Consider the following 18,417-nt stretch of genomic DNA (forward strand, 5'->3'; position numbering starts at 1 on the left):
ATCTCTCTGTCTTTATACATTACTCTGTCTTTATATACCATACTTACATATAACTATACATATTTCTTCTTTTGTTTACATCGCCTCAGCTTGTTTCCTCTCTCTAGCTCACAGTGCCAATGCTATTTCCTCCAAGCCTCTCATGGCTGTGCAGAAACACACTAACATCTAGTACTAGTGCCCAAAAGTGCTAACCTGACTCTCGCCAGATGAATTTCGTTCCGCTTAGCTCCGCCTAGCTTCACTCACATCTATCTGGGACCTCTTCCGTTGAGAGTGATTTCTGCACCAGATTTTATGGTAGAGCCAATCAGGACGCAGGGCGGGAGTTTCATAGATGTGACATAGTGTAGAAGCGACTGTGAGACTGTTATCAGCGTCACGGGTTGGCTTCGATGTGAGTGGTTGAAGTAGCCCGGCAATAGATGACGGACAAGTGGCTTATCCAATCATATGCAAGCATTTTTTGATTAGGCCCAGCCTTCTGAAGCAACACTTCAATGGATTGATCCCAGATAGATGAGTGGAGCTAGGTGGAACGAAATTCATCTGGCGAGAGTCAGGTTACAAAAGTGACCCATTGCCAACAACACTAATTGAAATCAGTACTGTATGCTCTCAACTGAGGTGTGAAAGTTCAGGTTCAGAAAAGATCAAATAAAAAAAAAAGGTCCTGTCAGATTTTGGGCCCTTACGAGTCAATTGTTTATGTACATTCCCATCCAAATAGTGCAGGCAGGCAGGCGCAAAGTAACTGCTGGAGTTTTTTTTTTTTTTTACTGTGCTCAATAATGCTAATAAATCCAACTGGTGCAAAGTTTGAGTTGGCAGATCTAGCCTCACACACATGGCAAAGTAACTTGTTTAAGGCTAAATGAATTTCCTCATAGACGGAGTCTCCGTAACCTGTAACTAAGACCAACCCCTTAATAGCTTCAGTATGTTTGGGGGGGGGGGGGGGGGGGGCAAGAAAACAAAGAACATAGTGTTCAAGAAGAGCAAATTTGAGACATTTGAGCTACAAGACAGCACATCTGAGGTGGTGCATCTGGAGAGCTGACATAGAGAGAGAGGAGGGAGAGAGAGAGAAGGAGGGAGATGTACTGATGGAAACCCCAGCTGTTCGATCATCTAAGCAGGACAGAGAGGGTGAGAGTCAGACTCCCACATTATTTTGGCTCAGCAGGGGAAGTCCAGACGGACAGTGCGGATAGATAGAACGATAGATAGATAGATAGATAGAAAGATAGATAGATAGATAGATAGATAGACAGATAGATAGAAAGATAGACAGATAGATAGATAGAAAGATAGATAGAAAGATAGATAGATAGACAGATAGGTAGATAGATAGAAAGATAGAAAGATAGATAGACAGACAGACAGATAGATAGATAGATAGATACTAACGCAAACGTCTGTTATCCGCACCCTGCATTCTGGACCATATCCCCACAAGTGTACTTTTGGCCTTGAGAGCCTGACTGAGAAGCACTGCCAAGGAGTCCCAGCACCCCACCCCTCCTTCCTCCATTACCCAGAAGGCAGCTGACGCTGGAACACTCATGATTTGGCCTGACCCGGATCTGGCATCGATTTGGCCCAGATGTGGTGTGGCTGTTGTTCTACACTGATGTTCCAGATCTGATCCTGCTGCTCTGTGCCAGTGTCAGCTGCCTCTGGATGACTGTTTGTGTGTGTGTGTGTGTGTGTGTGTGTGTGTGTCTGTGTGTGTGTGTGTGTGTGTGTGTGTGTGTTTCTTCTTCCTACTCGATGTTCTTCCTCACTACGATGTACAGTGCGCCGGTGAGCAGAGCGAGTAGCCAGGCCAGCCAGGCCAGGACGTACGAGTAGCCATACCAGCCGTCCTTCTCCCCCTGGTGGAAGTGGTCCGTGTACACCGACAGGCACACCATCAGACAGAAACCTGACCAATGGGAGAGAGGGGGAGGGATAAGCGTTATTTATTTTTTATAAAGGTCTATTCTACTATTCTGTCCTCAGGTCTTAAAGGTGCTCTAAGCGATGCTGTGTAACGTCACTTCTGTTGACTTTCAAACAAAACAGAGAGCTAGCTCGCTACTTCCTCCCTCTCCCTCCTGTGCTGCTCCAGTGCAATTGAAACTCTCCTAAACACCATCCCGTCTGTGATTTGCTGGAACAGTTTGTTATGTTTTTATGGGCTAGGTTTGCCCAGGTTGTTTTTTTTTGCTGTTTTTGGAGCCTGGGCTGTCCACAGATATCACATTTTTTTACAGTGTATTCAGGACACAGACAGCTAGCGGATGGTTAGGTGATGTTTGCAGTAAGTGACATAAAATGTTTTAGCCTAAAAAACGTGTGGCATCGCTTAGAGCACCTTTAATAAAGCATCTGTGTCACACTTTGGTCAAAATGCCAAAATGATGAAGCACCACAACACCTTTTTTCTTACCCTGTCTGAAGAGTCATGCTCAGAGTGGCCCCGTTTGTGTGCCTGCCCTATACAAACACGAGCATCTTGCAAATGGCTTTTCATTTGCATTATTCTAACTCTAAGTCATTGCCTTGTAGCCTTTTTCTCTTTTTTCTTTTTTGCCTTAGGTCATTTCTTTGTTTATTGCGCTTACAAACTTTATTGTGAAGCACTTTGGTGTGGCTCAGCCGTCTGTAAATGTGCTATAAAAATAAAAATTGACTTGACTTGACTTTGCTCCGACAAGTTGCCAACTAACTAGACCCGAACTTGCAGGAAAAAAAGCAAACTTCCACAGTCATGAGACTTGGTCCAGATAGGTAAAATTGAAGTGGTCTTATTCAACAAGCTAGCAGACTTGATGCCACTTTAACCAGCTAATCTGAATGTCTTGCTGAATCCCATTTAGGGCCCAACTGTGGCCTACTGGATAGCACTTCGGACTTGTAACCGGAGGGTTGTCGGTTCGAACCCCGACCAGTAGGCACGGCTGAAGTGCCCTTGAGCAAGGCACCTAACCCCTCACTGCTCCCCGAGCCGCTGTTGTTGCAGGCAGCTCATTGGGCCGGGATTAGTGTGTGCTTCACCTCACTGTGTGTTCACTGTGTGCGGAGTGTGTTTCACTAATTCACGGATTGGGATAAATGCAAATTCCAAATTTCCCTCACAGGATCAAAAGAGTATATATACTTACTTACTTATACTTATGTTTTCAGACCTAGGCAGCCAAAAACAAACAACTAACTTGTGCTCTTTCGATGTTTCTGCTCAAATACACTACAAAAAGAACTAGCACTAAAAAAGCACTAAAACTAGCACTAAAGAGATATTTTCATAATAGGTCCCATTTAAGTCTTTTTTGTATTGTACATTTCATTAGAGGGAGAGAGAAAGAGATACTTACTTTATTTTTCGCTAAATATTTCATATCAGTCATAGCGTAACTTGAATCTTGTAACTCTCTATTAAAAATACTAAAATTATTCATCATAATGCTAAACCTGCATAGTGTACTACCTGCCAAGTTACGCTATGACTGATATGAAATATTTGTAATATTTGCTGTAATTAGTTATAGACCCTTTCAAGAGAGTTCCATTATCAGCATCTTAATGCAGAGGAAGTAGATCGGGAACCAAATAGAACGTTCAAGCATTGTTTTTGTTTTTATTGTTGAAAGGGTCCATACTGTATCCACTCTGAGAGCCCCTGGTGTGCAAACTTACAGGCGAAGAGCTGAAGTACCCCTGTGAGTGTGAACCTCTCGCCTTTGCCCAGCATGAAGATCTGGTAGATGAAGGCAAACAGGGAGAAGACCAAGAACATGCAGGCCAGCACTGCGAATGCCTGGACCGCACCCAGGTAGTCTAGGAAACCACACACAAGAGGGAAGAACAGAGCTGTCACAGTCTGTGGTGGAAGAAGGACACAAGGAAAACAAAAAGGAAAGAAAAACACAGTTCATAGACATAGTCAATGGGAGGACATAAGAAGAAAGGCAATGGCCAATAAGTGATGGGGTACAATGTTATGTTGTTTTAAAGGTACACTATGCAGGTTTAGGTATTTTTGGCGACTGTAGAGGTCCCTCTAGAGTCGTGATGTATTTATATTTTACTCTGCTGCACTAAATAGCAAACTTCTCCTGACTTATCCCCCGTGTACACAATGAAAATGCTTTTGTTGTGGAGGTGAAGGATTAACAACAGGCAAAAAATATCTCCAAAGAGCTATACCTACTGACAAGGTAATGTTTCACGATTTTTGCGAGATTTGGCGGGCCGCCAGCTTCCAAAGTAACATTGCTGGTTCTGCTAGCGACCAATTCCTGCTTTGCTATCAGGATGATTCGCTCGACTGAGTATAACTATAAGTATATATACTCTTTTGATCCCGTGAGGAAAATTTGGTGTCTGCATTTATCCCAATCTGTGAATTAGTGAAACACACACAGCACACACACACAGTGAGGTGAAACGCACACTAATCCCGGCGCAGTGAGCTGCCTGCATCAACAGCGGCGCTCGTTTAGCAGTGAGGGGTTAGGTGCCTTGCTCAAGGGCACTTCAACCGTGCCTACTGGTCGGGGTTCGAACCGGCAACCCTCCGGTTACAGGTCCGAAGTGCTAACCAGTAGGCCACGGCTGCCTAAGACTTTGTTTACCATTGTAATGAAGCTGTTATTTTAAGGTAAATTTTTTGCATAGTGTACCTTAAAATAAACAGATAAAATAGGATTAAATTGCGTGACAGAGATCCCTGTATTTTATAAAAGAGGATTAAAAAAGAGATAACAGAGGCTTAAGGCCAACCTCACAAACAAACAAAAAAAACTCATCCGCTGCACCTTATTTCTGCTACACCTGCAACGTGATTCAAGAACACACAAGACGTGCTCTGTGCTCTCCGAGACGTTTCTCACCTCTCCGGTAGGAGCTGGGCAGGTCTGTGTAGACCCACACCTCATCATTGTGCTCCATCACCCAGCGCCCCCATATGTCTGAGTACAGGCTGTCCGTGAACCACCATGCCTGCAAATCACAACATACGACGTCACAAAGACAACATTAAACACTGTCGTACAATACAGTACAGGCTGTCCGTGAACCACCATGCCTGCAAATCACAACATACGACGTCACAAAGACAACATCAAACACTGTCGTACAAAACAGTACAGTTATGTTCAGTTATGGAATTATGTTGTTATATTCTGTTATTCCAAACTGCATAATCTGACGTATCTGCTCTACTGCTGCCTCATTTCAATACATAGCATCACAATACAATATAACACAATGCATCACAATACAATACATAGCAATACAATACAACAAAATGCATCACAATACTACACATAAACTTCTTTCTTGTGCATTTGTTTAAGATAAGTTATCGCCTATTCTTGCCATATTCTCATGTGTGGTCTGTGAGAGCTGTCTCCAGTTCAGTAACTGATTTGAGATGATCTTTTTTTTTTAGGTTCTGATTTGGTCATCCAGTGTTTCCCATACATTGACTTATTTGTGGCGGCCCACCACAATATCAACATTGACCACACAATGATTTTCCAGGTTGTACTAATTGTGCTTAAATCTGGTTAGCATCATAACCACGCTGTGCTAATTCGTTGCATTTAAGTTAATTCTGCAAACCAACCTCCACAAATAGAATTCTCTGGGAAACACTGGGTCATCATTCCAAATTGTGCAACTGCACTGCCTGTGTAGAAGACTGAACAGATGAGTAAATGAGTGGTTAGGTCAGTGAGGTGGTGTTAGATTCGATAACTTATGTCTCCCTTGGGGGCCCATTTCTCGCTGTACAATTCAAACAAATCAGAACAAGCCCACAGGGGAAATTGAGATGCCATCTCTCTGCAGTCTTCACAGAAATACACTCACATCGTCAATGACAGCGATGAAGAGGAACACAATTGCGGTGACATGGAGGAGGCATATTCCAGCAAGGGCCTTTAACATACTCACTGCAAGAGAGAGAGAGAGGAGAGAGGGGGGAGGCAGAGAGGGACAGAGGGGGAGTTGGATAAATCGCTTAATATTGCACAGGACATGTGATATACCATTTTTGACATGCAGACTGATGAGGAGCCAATATGGAGGACCTTAAATCTTCAGTTGCCCGTAGTCATTATTTATTTATAATGGGTGGCAGAGAAAAATAACGTGATGGTTTCGTCCACAGTGAAGCATTGAGATGGACATTTCTCCTCATTTTAACAGCAACAAGAAAACGAACAGAACTTCACGGTGAAGTTGTATTATTTAGATCTCATGTTGTTTATTGACATTGACATGGCAGCAGTAGAAGACTATATTTATGGATCACACAGTAATTTTCAACTAAGCACTGCTATCGTGTAGGCTAGCCTATAATGTTCCATTTTTAATTTTGATGTATTCGAACACTGTAGTCACACAATAAACGATCTGCAGTCCCTGCGGCATATAAGGCTACCTGTTCATTAGGCTATATTCATTGGACAGACTTTGTCTGCATGGCAAATCCACGAATAAGATCGACCATCCGAAACATATTTCGGCCTGTCGCCGACATGCTTGAGATATGCATTAGCCTACTTTAACACTAGGCTATTGTTTAGTAGCCAATGCAACATTTGGAGGACGCAGGCTTAGGTAGGCTATTAAACGCAATATATATTTCCGAAAGTAACTCCCTATGGTTATCACACTGCAATGACAAAATATAAAGTGCCTGAGAAATCATTACCTGCTCAAAGGTCTGCAAATTTACGCACGAGTCTCGATTTTCAAAATAAAAAAAAAATCCACCCGACAAAGTCAGCTCAGAGGCAGCATCCCTTGCATCAGTACCGCTACCCTCCTCCCCCCCACCCGTCTCTCGCCTTTACTGCAGTGAAACCCCACCCATCCCAAGGACTTACTTTTCCTAAGTCCTTGCGCAATCCATGGCCAGACCGTCAAGTTCATTTGTCGTCAGACCGTTAGCCTATTTTTCTATTCGCCTGTAAAAAAAAATCCAAATCAACGGCGCCAAAGCTTTTCGGCAATATATGGTTTAGTGGTTTAGGCTGCTTAATCAGTGTGTGGATTTAAAGAATTAGGCATTTGGATTGGGTCCTACAACTGGGCTTCTCAAATTGACGATTACGAAATGGTTTTCTTATCTGGCTTTGAGCGATGATCAGAATGTGCAATTCCCCTCATTTCCATAAGCTACTCCTTCTTCGTCCACTGATATCTGACGCACTGAAGTCACACAAAAAATAACGTTCCAACTTAGTCCATTATTGTAATCGCACCCCAACCTTCCCCCATCCCTATTATTTCATCCCGCAATTAGTTGCATTAAGGAAAGCTAAAATATATATGTTGCAGGTAATAATTCGCCCCAGTGCCTTGTCAGCAGCCTAGAAGGTCGACCGGGTCCGGGCTAATGTGCGTCCACGGGACGGCCACCTGAAATCATAGCCTGCATGTCCCTCCCACTATCAGAAAAGTGCTGCGAGCATCGTTGCTTACTGCACACATTCGAGCACCGCTATTGGTAGGTCTGGATGCCAATAAAGGAAAATCGGACCAATCACAAGTCTTTGCTTGAAAGTGAGACGTTTGTTTGCATGGATAGGTATAAATGTAGGATTATTATTTAAAAGAAACTCAGTGGTGAAAATATGTATTATTGAAACATAGGCTATGTTTATTTAGGCTACGAGTAAAATATTCAATATTATGAAATAGCCAATTAAACATAATTTCATTTAGGCTATGAGAAAAGTTAATGATAGTTGAAATTAGACGAATGTGGCCGACCGCTCGTGATTGGTCACAGTATTATTAACAAACACGTGCTATTTAGGGATTTGAAATGCTATTTAATCGGCTAGAGGAATGCTGTTAGTTATTTCTGGTGTGGTCTGGTCACCAGAACATTTTTCAGTGGTTTACTCTGCTTGTTTTATGTTCATGTTAATAATAGGCAGATTTACAAAGAACACGTGAGTGTGTAAGCTGATACTCAAAATGATTAGGGTAGGTCTACCCAAGGCTTGTGCAGTTGTGTGCATTGTCATTGCTTTGGTCGGCGTTTTGCCCACGTGCCTTGGATCTGTCGAAGTGTCGAAGACTTCGTCTAACTCTACCGTAGGCCTACTGTTGCCAAATGAAGCGACTGGAGAAGAGAATGGTTCCGAGGATGAGGTTAGCAGCTACAGACACTCACGGAGTGCCAGCTCTGTAGAATATGCGAAACGCGAGGCCGCTTTCAAGAACTATATGTTGAGGACTCAGTCAAGCGAGGCCGTTCCAGAGGACCCTGAAGTTCTGTGCGGAAAGAACTCAATCAATGTGAGAATTCGGTCCGACGATGCCGAAAACCTCCACGTCTATGCACGTGAGTATGGAGTCGATAATTAGACTTGACAAAGTTGAGTGAGTCAGGACTAAAACAAGTAGGCCTATCTCATAACCTAATTATTATTATTATTTGTTCTATATGTAAAATTGTTTGTAGCGAATGGCTCCCCACTCACCCTAAAGGAACTGCCTGTCTACTGTAACATCATTTCTAAGACGTTGAACAGGGACGTTGTCTTGGTATCTCTCACTGATGGGTGTTTTGTCAAACCGCAGGTACGTGCTTGCATAATCTTTTCATTAAATTTTACCTGACGACACACTTAACTACACAAACATATGCGCTAAAAACTCCGAATTTAAAGGTGCAGTCTACATTTACCCACCTTACTGAAATTGCGCGTAGGCCTGTGTGCGCTCAGAAACCTCAGGTGTTGCAGTTGCAGTAGCTTACACTACAGTCATCATGACTGAGCTAAAAGTCGTCCACCTTTCATCACAATTGTGGACATTTTTGTGTGTAATTATTTCCTGCTTAAGTGTCCTCACTATGTCTGTTGATTACAGGGTTCTGCATATGTTCTTAACCTGATGTGGTTTGGAAGACCTATACAGGTGACCTGTCCTAGAGAAGAACCGCCACTGATTATCTGTAAAACACACTCAATGCAAGTTTTGTTTTTTGGGGAAGGACTTGATAAAACGCTTTCAATAAATGGTGAGTGTTTATTTTATTTGGTTTAAAACTCTCTTAAAACGAATGTGTTAAACAACACAGTTTGTGTTTCCTTTTTTTATTTGTTACACAATATGTGTTCAAAATAATCCAACTTGCGTTAAAAACACAACAAACCAGAGGGACAATACATTAGTTTTAAGAGTGTATATTGCTTGATGGTGTAAATTTAGATACAGCGAATATGGAAACATTAACCCATTTAGCTCACTGAATTGCCGATAGTGTGCGTCACCAAAAAATAGACCAATGCATCATGGGATTGACAAGACTGGTAGCATCAACTAGGGCATGTCACTGAAGCATTCAATTTGTTGCAACAGTTACCTTTCACTATAATCAATGAAACCCTACCTTTTGAGGTGGTGGCAGCGCACATGCAAAAAAAAAATTAGACCGGTCTTCTAAAACAATTTTTACACTCCGCAAACGGAACCCTTCAGTTGCATGCCTGGCAGGGGCAGTAGTAGTAGTAGAGCTCCGCTCGAGGGCCCTTGGAAGTCTACCAATGAAGTGTGGAGATACATTGAGCCTCGTAAATGGGTGTAAAACAGTGATTTATTTGCATGGCTAGCCCGATGACGAAGCACCACTATTGAAAAAGCTGTTGGTAGCATCGGCTAACTAGCGCCAGATTTTGGAGTGCAGGGGACAAGCCGAGATGGGCTATGAGACATACGTTCACAGTCGGTATCATGTTTCAATACACTTTAGGTCAATATTACACCGGAATTCTCCTTTAATGCGAGTATGGATCGTCTCAAAGTTTGAGACAACCAAACAGCAGTGTAGGCAAAGCAAATCCTAATTGTTAGGTTACCACAGCTGTCTTTTCTCTAGGCCTGGGCCTATCGGAAATCGCGACATAAGCACATTGGTTTCTTTTTTCTTTTATTTCTTGTTCGCGTGTTGGGTAGTGAAGTGATGATGCATTTAAAGCAGTACATCATGTGAGCCAGAGCCGATATGGCCAGCGCTGCTGCTCTGTAGGTATTCTGTCCCACCCAAATTTGCTGAACTACTTGCGAAGTAGCCTATTATCACAGACATCACATGTATCACACGAAAGAGTTTTTTCTCAGCTTTTAAACGATGTTGGTGGTTAGTTGTTGTGGTAAACGGTTTGCGAGAACTTTAATTTAATCATATTTTTTGTGCCCATCTCCCTACCCATTCATCTTGGTGGAATACTTCGCAAACTTTACCTCAACACATGACAAACATATCAGAATAAACAGCAGACCTTACCGAACACAAAGGTGTAAAGCATGCCCCTGTACATTTAGCCATTCCAGAGTAATCCGGTTTTAAATTTGCAGCAATGTCTTTATGCATGTCTCCAACTTTGCGGTTCCTAACGTGTTTAAATTGTTCAATAGGTCTTCATGATTTTATAACCGGCCAAATACAAAACAAATGTTACAAATGTCGCCTAGATATCTGTAAGCATTACAATCAGAAGATATACATATAGGGCAGACAGACGCTCATAAGTTCATGCTTTGTTTTGTTGTGAATTTATAGATTGACATAATGTGCTGTCTATGCTATTGCTGCTTTTGATCAATTAGATTTATTTGCAATCTCCTGTGGTGGGCTGGACATAGCATCGAAATGCCCGCCCAGATTCCCCTTTCCGCCTTGACCCATTCACACTGGTGCCGGAACGAAAAAACTCGGCAAAATGTCTAGGGGGCTTGGTAGTAAATTTGGCGAGACACTTTGTCCCGCCGTTCCGCCTCGGTCTATGTGAAAGGGACAGTCGTTCCGCGATTCTGGTACATAAAATTGCGGCAATTTCGCCAGTGTGAAAGGGCCTAAAGTCAAACTAGGCTTTCAGCTCAGATCTGTGCGCGTTCTCGGTGTTGGGATGACGTTGGCCAATCGTGAAACGTGGAGACGCACAAGACCGCCTCTATTTAAAAACAATTACTTCCGCATTAATGAGCGATAGCTTAATCTACACTGCGGCCTTTTTTTGTGTCTAACCTATAACATCAAATAAATCAATTGTCATCAGTTGTTGTATGGTATGCACGTCCATAGTGGGATATTTGCACGCACAGCACTATTAAAGCGCATTCGAGATCCAAAATGTTAGTAGAGGCGGAGCTCCACCTGTAAGATAAATGACAGAATCCTACACGTGAGAACTTCGTTTTTAAGACAATTGATTGGTCAGTGTGCGGTAGATTACACGATTTGAGCTATAACTTAGCACATAACCTCCTCCCGACCAGGGGCCTGTACTACGAAGCGGGGTTTCTGGCTTATCTGGGTAACTTCGAGAGTAACTTGATCACATGTGGCGTAACTTCCCGATTAACCCGTACTACGAAAGGTGGATAGGTTTTAACCGAGGGTATATATATTTTCTGGCGGTCTCTAAAACCCATCGCCCTGCGAAGAGAGCCCCTCACGGTTTGCGCTCCAATGTCGTATGGATCATCCAGGTACGCCGACATGTCTCGGGAGAAATTGTTAGTGGAGGGGTGGTACTTATAAAGGGTGTGGTTAACGAAAACCTCGGGTTAACCAAGAACATAACCTGGTCGGAGCAGGTTTGAGATGCAGGGTAAATTGCCATGGCAGCATACCTCGGTTAAAACCTATCCACCTTTCGTAGTACGGGTTAATCGGGAAGTTACCCGGACGCTATTCTCTATGAAGATATACATGTAGATTGTCAGCCGAGGGAATTCGTTATCTTTGTCAGATGATCTAGGAAGACGTCTCCTAGCAATGCCCGTACATGGACATTCATGTATTCAATCGGTGATGCAAGAATACTGTATGTCCGAAAATAAATCGGACATAGGCCTACAGTATGCTGAACATCTGAGCAAGAATAGCCTAAAATAAATCGGACATAGCCTACAGTAGGCCTAATAAATAAAAATCACAATTTTAACAAACTTGTTGAATTGAATGTCATATTACTGTACCCTGCACATGAAGGCTACACATTTCCACAGCACCAGAATCCGACCGAATGCCTCCCTCAACCCCCTCCATAATCGGCCTTCCACTATTATTTGCGATGGCCAACTCTGTAAAACAACTGTAAAACACTCTGGTGCCTTTCCTCCTACAGTAGTGTTCGAAGACACCTGTTTCTTAGATAGCTGTAAAACAGAGGCCAAGTGAAGGCTATAAGCTTGTTTTCATAATTAAGAAATATTAATGCAAGCTATAACTATATAAACCTACTATTCTGAATAATGTTTTTGTGTTTCATTTTCACCTGCTGCCATGTGCGTTTGGCAATGGTGTTGCATCTGAAATGTTCACAGGATTAGGCATACACTAAATCAGTCAATGGGGGCTACTTAAACATTCAATTATCCTTATTACAGTAATCTATATGCCCACTTCTGAATTGGGTTGCATCTGTAGGCCTTTCTATGAACTCAAATTAGGCTATTTAATTATTTCATCTCATTTCAGACATTCCGCAAGCTACTAATCCTCCGTAACACATATTTGAAGAACATGTGGGAATAACTTTACTTTTAGGCATTTAGGCTACCTGATCTGTAATACGTTGCCAACAGCCTTGCTTTGCTCACTGCCGACGTATTTCATTTTTGTCGTAGAGTGGGTTTTAATTCCTCATAACTTGTCATAATAATTGTGCATTCCTCATCCGTAATATAAGGTGATCGCGTCATCATTGAAAGTGGTGACTTGCGCTGCAACCCGCCCCTTTTATGTGAACGCGCACAGGTTAACCCCGGCTCAACAAATCAACTTCATAATCAGCGTCGTAGTACCGATTAACACCTGCCCAGATGTAACCCAGGGTTACTTTGTTAAACCAGGGTTGACAAAACCTGGTTAAGCTCCCTTCGTAGTACAGGCCCCAGGTTTGGTTGACAGCATAAGATACCATGGTGATATAGCGACACTAAAACAGATCCACTTTCGTGTCGCAGCATAGCCTGGCTTTGAGCGCAACATACCTCGCTAACCCACTAATCGAGATTCGTAGTACACCCCACTCTGCTGTGTTAGTTTTGTCCTCATGACAAACATTGCTAAGGAAACAAAACTATGCTGTCAATCCACCATGCCATTAATGCTGTTCACATCATTGAAGATCGTAATAAAAATATAGATTTTGTATTTAAATCCTTTATGCAAGTCATGGTGGGGCAGTCGTGGCCTACTGATTAGGGCTCCGGGCTTGTAACCGGAGGGTTGCTGGTTCGATCCCCGACCAGTAGGGACGACTGAAGTGCCCTTGAGCAAGGCACCTAACCCCTCACTGATCCCCGAGCGCTGCTGTAGCAAGGCAGCTCACTGCTCCGGGTTAGTGTGTGCTTCACCTCACTGTGTGTTCACTGTGTGCTCTGTGTATTCACTAATTCATGGAGGGGATAAATGCAGTGACCAAATTCCTTGTATACGCAAGTATACTTGGCCAAGAAACCTGATTTACATTTACATTCTATGCGTTTTCAGACTTACATCATGACCATGTTTGTGCCTTTCAGTGAACGGCAGATGGATTCCCCTGCAGTGTGCGCTAGCCCTGTGCCAGTTCGAACTTGACACCACTCCAGAGATGCTGTCTTTTTCAACGCCGTACATTGGTTGTGGCATGACCCATGAGGTGCATAATGGCCACTCGCCCTTTGTATTTGTTTGGTTGTTCTTTTTCTGTTTTTAAAGGTCCTCTAAGCGATGCTGGGTCACGTCACTTCTGTTGACTTTCAAACAAAACAGAGAGCTAGCTCGCTACTTCTCCCCCTTCCTCCCGTAGAATTGAAACTCTCCTAAACGTGATCTAGTCTGTGATTTGCTGGAACAGTTTATGTTTTTATGGGCTAGGTTTGCCCAGGTTGTTTTTGTTGCTGTTTTTGGAGCCTGGGCTGTCCAGAGATCACGTTTTTTTAGACAGCTAGCGGTTGGTTATGTTTGCAGTAAGTGACATAAAATGTTTTAGCCTAAAAAAACGCTTGGCGTCACTTAGAGCACCTTTTAAAGACAAATCCTCTCTATGGATGTTTGTGTTTTAAACATGAAGCAATTTATCCAAAGTGACGGTTAAGTTAAGGTTTAAATTTTAAATAGAAATTTGACAATTACTACACAACATTATGACTGCAAATTACTCGAGGTTTAAGAAGGTTGCATGTCAGATGAAGCATATGAAGGATGTACAGATAACTCCCTGAATGACTGCCTTTTATTGGTTTACAGAATGGCTTCCACAACCTGAGCATCAGGTCAGAGGAGATGAACATGAGTCTGTTCTGCACAGACAATGGGTATGCAGATCCCCTCTCAAAAATACCCACGATTCCTGAGCAACCAACTTCCCAGTTACCAAAACGGCCTCAAGTTCAGAGGGGCCCCCAATCTGTTGAGCAGTTCCATCAGCAAGTTCCTCAGCAGTTGCCCCAGCCGTCCCAGGTTCAGCAGTTGCCCCAGTGCACCCAGGTTCAAGAGATCTTCCAGGAGCAGTCTGAAGTCCAAATTCCACAGCAAGTCCCCCAGCAGCCCCAGGTTCGGCAGGGCCATCAGGAGATCTTGCAACAGCAGTCTGAAGTGCAGGAAGTTCCAAAGCAGGTTCCCCAGAAGCCTCAGGTTCAGCAGTGGCCCCAGCAGCCCCAGGTTCAGCAGTGGCCCCAGCAGCCCCAGGTTCAGCAGTGGCCCCAGCAGCCCCAGGTTCAGCAGTGGCCCCAGCAGCCCCAGGTTCAGCAGGTGCCCAAGCAGACCCAGGCTCAGCAGGTGCCCAAGCAGACCCAGGCTCAGCAGGTGCCCAAGCAGACCCAGGCTCAGCAGGTGCCCAAGCAGACCCAGGCTCAGCAGGTGCCCCAGCAGATCTTGCAGCAGCAGTCTGAAGTCCAGCAAGTTCCACAGCAGGTCCCTCAGCAGAGCCAGGTTCAGCAGGTCTCCCAACGTAACCAGTTTCAGCAGGGCCTTCAGGAGATTGGTGTGAAGAAGCACCAAATCATGCAAGCTTCACAATTACACAGACCAGCACTACAGCACTTTAAGCCTCAAGTTCAGCGTGTCCCCCAGTCTATTCAGGAGTTACACCAGGAGGTCATTCAGCAGTTGCCCCAGCAGTCTCAGGTTCAGCAGTTGCCCCAGCAGCCTCAGGTTCAGCAGTTGCCCCAGCAGCCCCAGGTTCAGCAGTTGCCCCAGCAGCCCCAGGTTCAGCAGTTGCCCCAGCAGCCCCAGGTTCAGCAGTTGCCCCAGCAGCCCCAGGTTCAGCAGTTGCCCCAGCAGCCCCAGGTTCAGCAGTTGCCCCAGCAGCCCCAGGTTCAGCAGTTGCCCCAGCAGCCCCAGGTTCAGCAGTTGCCCCAGCAGCCCCAGGTTCAGCAGTTGCCCCAGCAGCCCCAGGCTCAGCAGGTGCCCAAGCAGCCCCAGGCTCAGCAGGTGCCCAAGCAGCCCCAGGCTCAGCAGGTGCCCAAGCAGCCCCAGGCTCAGCAGGTGCCCAAGCAGCCCCAGGCTCAGCAGGTGCCCAAGCAGATCTTGCAGCAGCAGTCTGAAGTGCAGGAAGTTCCAAAGCAGGTTCCCCAGCAGCCCCAGGTTCAGCAGTGGCCCCAGAAGCCCCAGGTTCAGCAGTGGCCCCAGAAGCCCCAGGTTCAGCAGTGGCCCCAGAAGCCCCAGGTTCAGCAGTGGCCCCAGAAGCCCCAGGTTCAGCAGTGGCCCCAGAAGTCCCTGGTTCAGCAGGTGCCCAAGCAGACCCAGGCTCAGCAGGTGCCCAAGCAGATCTTGCAGCAGCAGTCTGAAGTGCAGGAAGTTCCAAAGCAGGTTCCCCAGCAGCCCCAGGTTCAGCAGTGGCCCCAGAAGCCCCAGGTTCAGCAGTGGCCCCAGAAGCCCCAGGTTCAGCAGTTGCCCCAGCAGTCCCTGGTTCAGCAGTTGCCCCAGCAGTCCCTGGTTCAGCAGGTGCCCAAGCAGACCCAGGCTCAGCAGGTGCCCAAGCAGATCTTGCAGCAGCAGTCTGAAGTGCAGGAAGTTCCAAAGCAGGTTCCCCAGCAGCCCCAGGTTCAGCAGTGGCCCCAGAAGCCCCAGGTTCAGCAGTGGCCCCAGAAGCCCCAGGTTCAGCAGTGGCCCCAGAAGCCCCAGGTTCAGCAGTTGCCCCAGCAGTCCCTGGTTCAGCAGGTGCCCCAGCAGACCCAGGCTCAGCAGGTGCCCAAGCAGACCCAGGCTCAGCAGGTGCCCCAGCAGATCTTGCAGCAGCAGTCTGAAGTGCAGGAAGTTCCAAAGCAGGTTCCCCAGCAGCCCCAGGTTCAGCAGTGGCCCCAGAAGCCCCAGGTTCAGCAGTGGCCCCAGAAGCCCCAGGTTCAGCAGTGGCCCCAGAAGCCCCAGGTTCAGCAGTGGCCCCAGCAGTCCCAGGTTCAGCAGTGGCCCCAGCAGTCCCAGGCTCAGCAGGTGCCCCAGCAGTCCCAGGCTCAGCAGGTGCCCAAGCAGACCCAGGCTCAGCAGGTGCCCCAGCAGATCTTGCAGCAGCAGTCTGAAGTGCAGGAAGTTCCAAAGCAGGTTCCCCAGCAGCCCCAGGTTCAGCAGTGGCCCCAGAAGCCCCAGGTTCAGCAGTGGCCCCAGAAGCCCCAGGCTCAGCAGGTGCCCAAGCAGACCCAGGCTCAGCAGGTGCCCAAGCAGACCCAGGCTCAGCAGGTGCCCCAGCAGATCTTGCAGCAGCAGTCTGAAGTCCAGCAAGTTCCACAGCAGGTCCCTCAGCAGAGCCAGGTTCAGCAGGTCTCCCAACGTAACCAGTTTCAGCAGGGCCTTCAGGAGATTGGTGTGAAGAAGCACCAAATCATGCAAGCTTCACAATTACACAGACCAGCACTACAGCACTTTTTTAAGCCTCAAGTTCAGCGTGTCCCCCAGTCTATTCAGGAGTTACACCAGGAGGTCATTCAGCAGTGGCCCCAGCAGCCCCAGGTTCAGCAGTTGCCCCAGCAGCCCCAGGTTCAGCAGTGGCCCCAGCAGATCTTGCAGCAGCAGTCTGAAGTGCAGGAAGTTCCAAAGCAGGTTCCCCAGAAGCCTCAAGTTCAGCGTGTCCCCCAGTCTATTCAGGAGTTACACCAGGAGGTCATTCAGCAGTGGCCCCAGCAGCCCCAGGTTCAGCAGTGGCCCCAGCAGCCCCAGGTTCAGCAGTGGCCCCAGCAGTCCCTGGTTCAGCAGGTGCCCCAGCAGTCCCAGGTTCAGCAGGAGATCGGTGTGAAGAAGCACCAAATATTGCAAGCTTCACAATTACATAGACCAACACCACAGCACTTTTTTCAGCAAGTGTCCCCAATGCTGCCACTGTCTCCTCAGCAGCAAGTCTCCCAATCTCCTTCTAAAGTCCCTCAGATTCCCAAAGAACTGGAAACTCCTCCTCCACCAACTGAAACTCCAACCGCCAAACCGGAGCCATCAAATGAATGCAAACAAGACCAAATAAAGTCTAGTCAGCCCACTAAGGGCAAAGACCCTCTACCTGCCCCAAGACCTTCCTTGAGTCCTAATTCTTCCTATTTTGCACCACCTTTTCCTCCTCCTGGTACCCCTTTTGCCCTGAACTGGTATCCTCCATTTAAAGGGATGGGACCCTTAAGATCCACCACTCCGCCTATTGATCTAATGGGAGCTCAGCAGCAGAAGTTTCCAGAACGCAGTCTTCCTCAGGCTCACCCCTCCTCTCCCAAGCTTTCAGAGGCTCATATTGAATACAAGTACCAAAAGCCTTTACTGTCTCCAGTTACACCTGCCGCCACAATCCCTGAACTTAAAGCGACTACTCCTAATACTCCAAAAGTGCAGACTTCCTATTGGCCAGACCCAAACAAGTACCCATCTGTCCTCCCTTGATCCCAATCAGCATCCCAGTCCCCAAATTTGGCACACTTTTTTGACTAGTAAGTTTTCTGCACAGTCTGAACATGCACCACAGGATTTCCAATAAAATTGTTTAACTTTATTTTGTGACTTGTTTTTTCCTGTGACCGAAGATTCATTGGATAGCGTGGTCAACATATTTAATGTACCCCTCAATGTGCTTTTTGGGTGTATAGATGCTGCACAGTACCTCCTTTTTTTTTTTTTAAAGTGGGTAAAAATGTGTTTATTGGAAGTGGAATGTCCATGCCAGTATGCATAGTCCTTTCTGATTAGGGTTGCAAAATTCTGGGAATTTTCAAAGTTGGAAACTTTCCATGGAAATTAACGGGAATATACGGAAATTAATGGGAATAAACTGGGATTTTTTAATATGGCAAGTTGGTCTATAACGGAACTTAAATGTAGTGGAAAGTTTCCGGAAATTTACCGGAAATGTTCCGCCCCTTTGCAACCCTATTTCTGATGCATTAATCCTCTGCTGCACCAGAAGTGGTAATGCACTACTGTATGCACCCATTTGCCAC

General features: G+C 45.8%; 2 protein-coding genes across 3 annotated transcripts; one reads left to right on the forward strand and one right to left on the reverse strand.

Annotated features, from left to right (window-relative positions):
* Positions 1-1,304: 1,304 nt before the first annotated feature.
* On the reverse strand, positions 1,305-7,407 carry emp1 (epithelial membrane protein 1). 2 transcript variants are annotated; one of them, XM_042102637.1, is made up of 5 exons: positions 6,882-7,407; positions 5,860-5,942; positions 4,878-4,986; positions 3,682-3,822; positions 1,305-1,927 (listed from the first exon to the last, which is right to left on the reverse strand). In XM_042102637.1, exons 1-5 carry the CDS (start codon positions 6,925-6,927, stop codon positions 1,767-1,769), a joined length of 540 nt encoding a protein of 179 aa, XP_041958571.1. In that variant the 5' UTR covers positions 6,928-7,407; the 3' UTR covers positions 1,305-1,766. The 2 variants fall into 2 exon arrangements, with proteins under 2 accessions (XP_041958571.1, XP_041958572.1); XM_042102638.1 differs by lacking the exon at positions 6,882-7,407 and adding an exon at positions 6,707-6,846.
* A 230-nt stretch (positions 7,408-7,637) lies between these two features.
* si:ch73-90k17.1 (putative mediator of RNA polymerase II transcription subunit 26) lies at positions 7,638-17,355 on the forward strand. The gene is made up of 8 exons (XM_042103471.1): positions 7,638-8,350; positions 8,471-8,589; positions 8,881-9,031; positions 13,546-13,664; positions 14,255-14,839; positions 15,359-16,348; positions 16,457-17,228; positions 17,330-17,355. The coding sequence occupies exons 1-8, from the start codon at positions 7,981-7,983 to the stop codon at positions 17,353-17,355; spliced, it is 3,132 nt and encodes a 1,043-aa protein (XP_041959405.1). The 5' UTR covers positions 7,638-7,980.
* The last annotated feature ends 1,062 nt before the right edge of the window (positions 17,356-18,417 follow it).

The sequence above is a fragment of the Alosa sapidissima genome, chromosome 9 (assembly GCF_018492685.1).
Source record: "Alosa sapidissima isolate fAloSap1 chromosome 9, fAloSap1.pri, whole genome shotgun sequence".
In the NCBI taxonomy this organism is placed as follows: domain Eukaryota; kingdom Metazoa; phylum Chordata; class Actinopteri; order Clupeiformes; family Clupeidae; genus Alosa; species Alosa sapidissima.

Bases quoted from the DNA above. Each gene is read 5' to 3' on its own strand.
- emp1 (XM_042102637.1), bottom strand. From the start codon at position 6,927: ATGAACTTGACGGTCTGGCCATGGATTGCGCAAGGACTTAGGAAAA. The intron at 3,823-4,877 runs GTGAGAAACGTC...GTGGTTTCCTAG, and splicing joins GCCCAGCTCCTACCGGAGAG to ACTACCTGGGTGCGGTCCAG. The intron at 1,928-3,681 runs GTAAGTTTGCAC...CCCATTGGTCAG, and splicing joins GGTACTTCAGCTCTTCGCCT to GTTTCTGTCTGATGGTGTGC.
- si:ch73-90k17.1 (XM_042103471.1), top strand. From the start codon at position 7,981: ATGATTAGGGTAGGTCTACCCAAGGCTTGTGCAGTTGTGTGCATTGTC. The intron at 8,590-8,880 runs GTACGTGCTTGC...TGTTGATTACAG, and splicing joins GGTGTTTTGTCAAACCGCAG to GGTTCTGCATATGTTCTTAA. The intron at 16,349-16,456 runs GTTCAGCAGTGG...CAGCAGTCCCAG, and splicing joins AGTGGCCCCAGAAGCCCCAG to GCTCAGCAGGTGCCCAAGCA.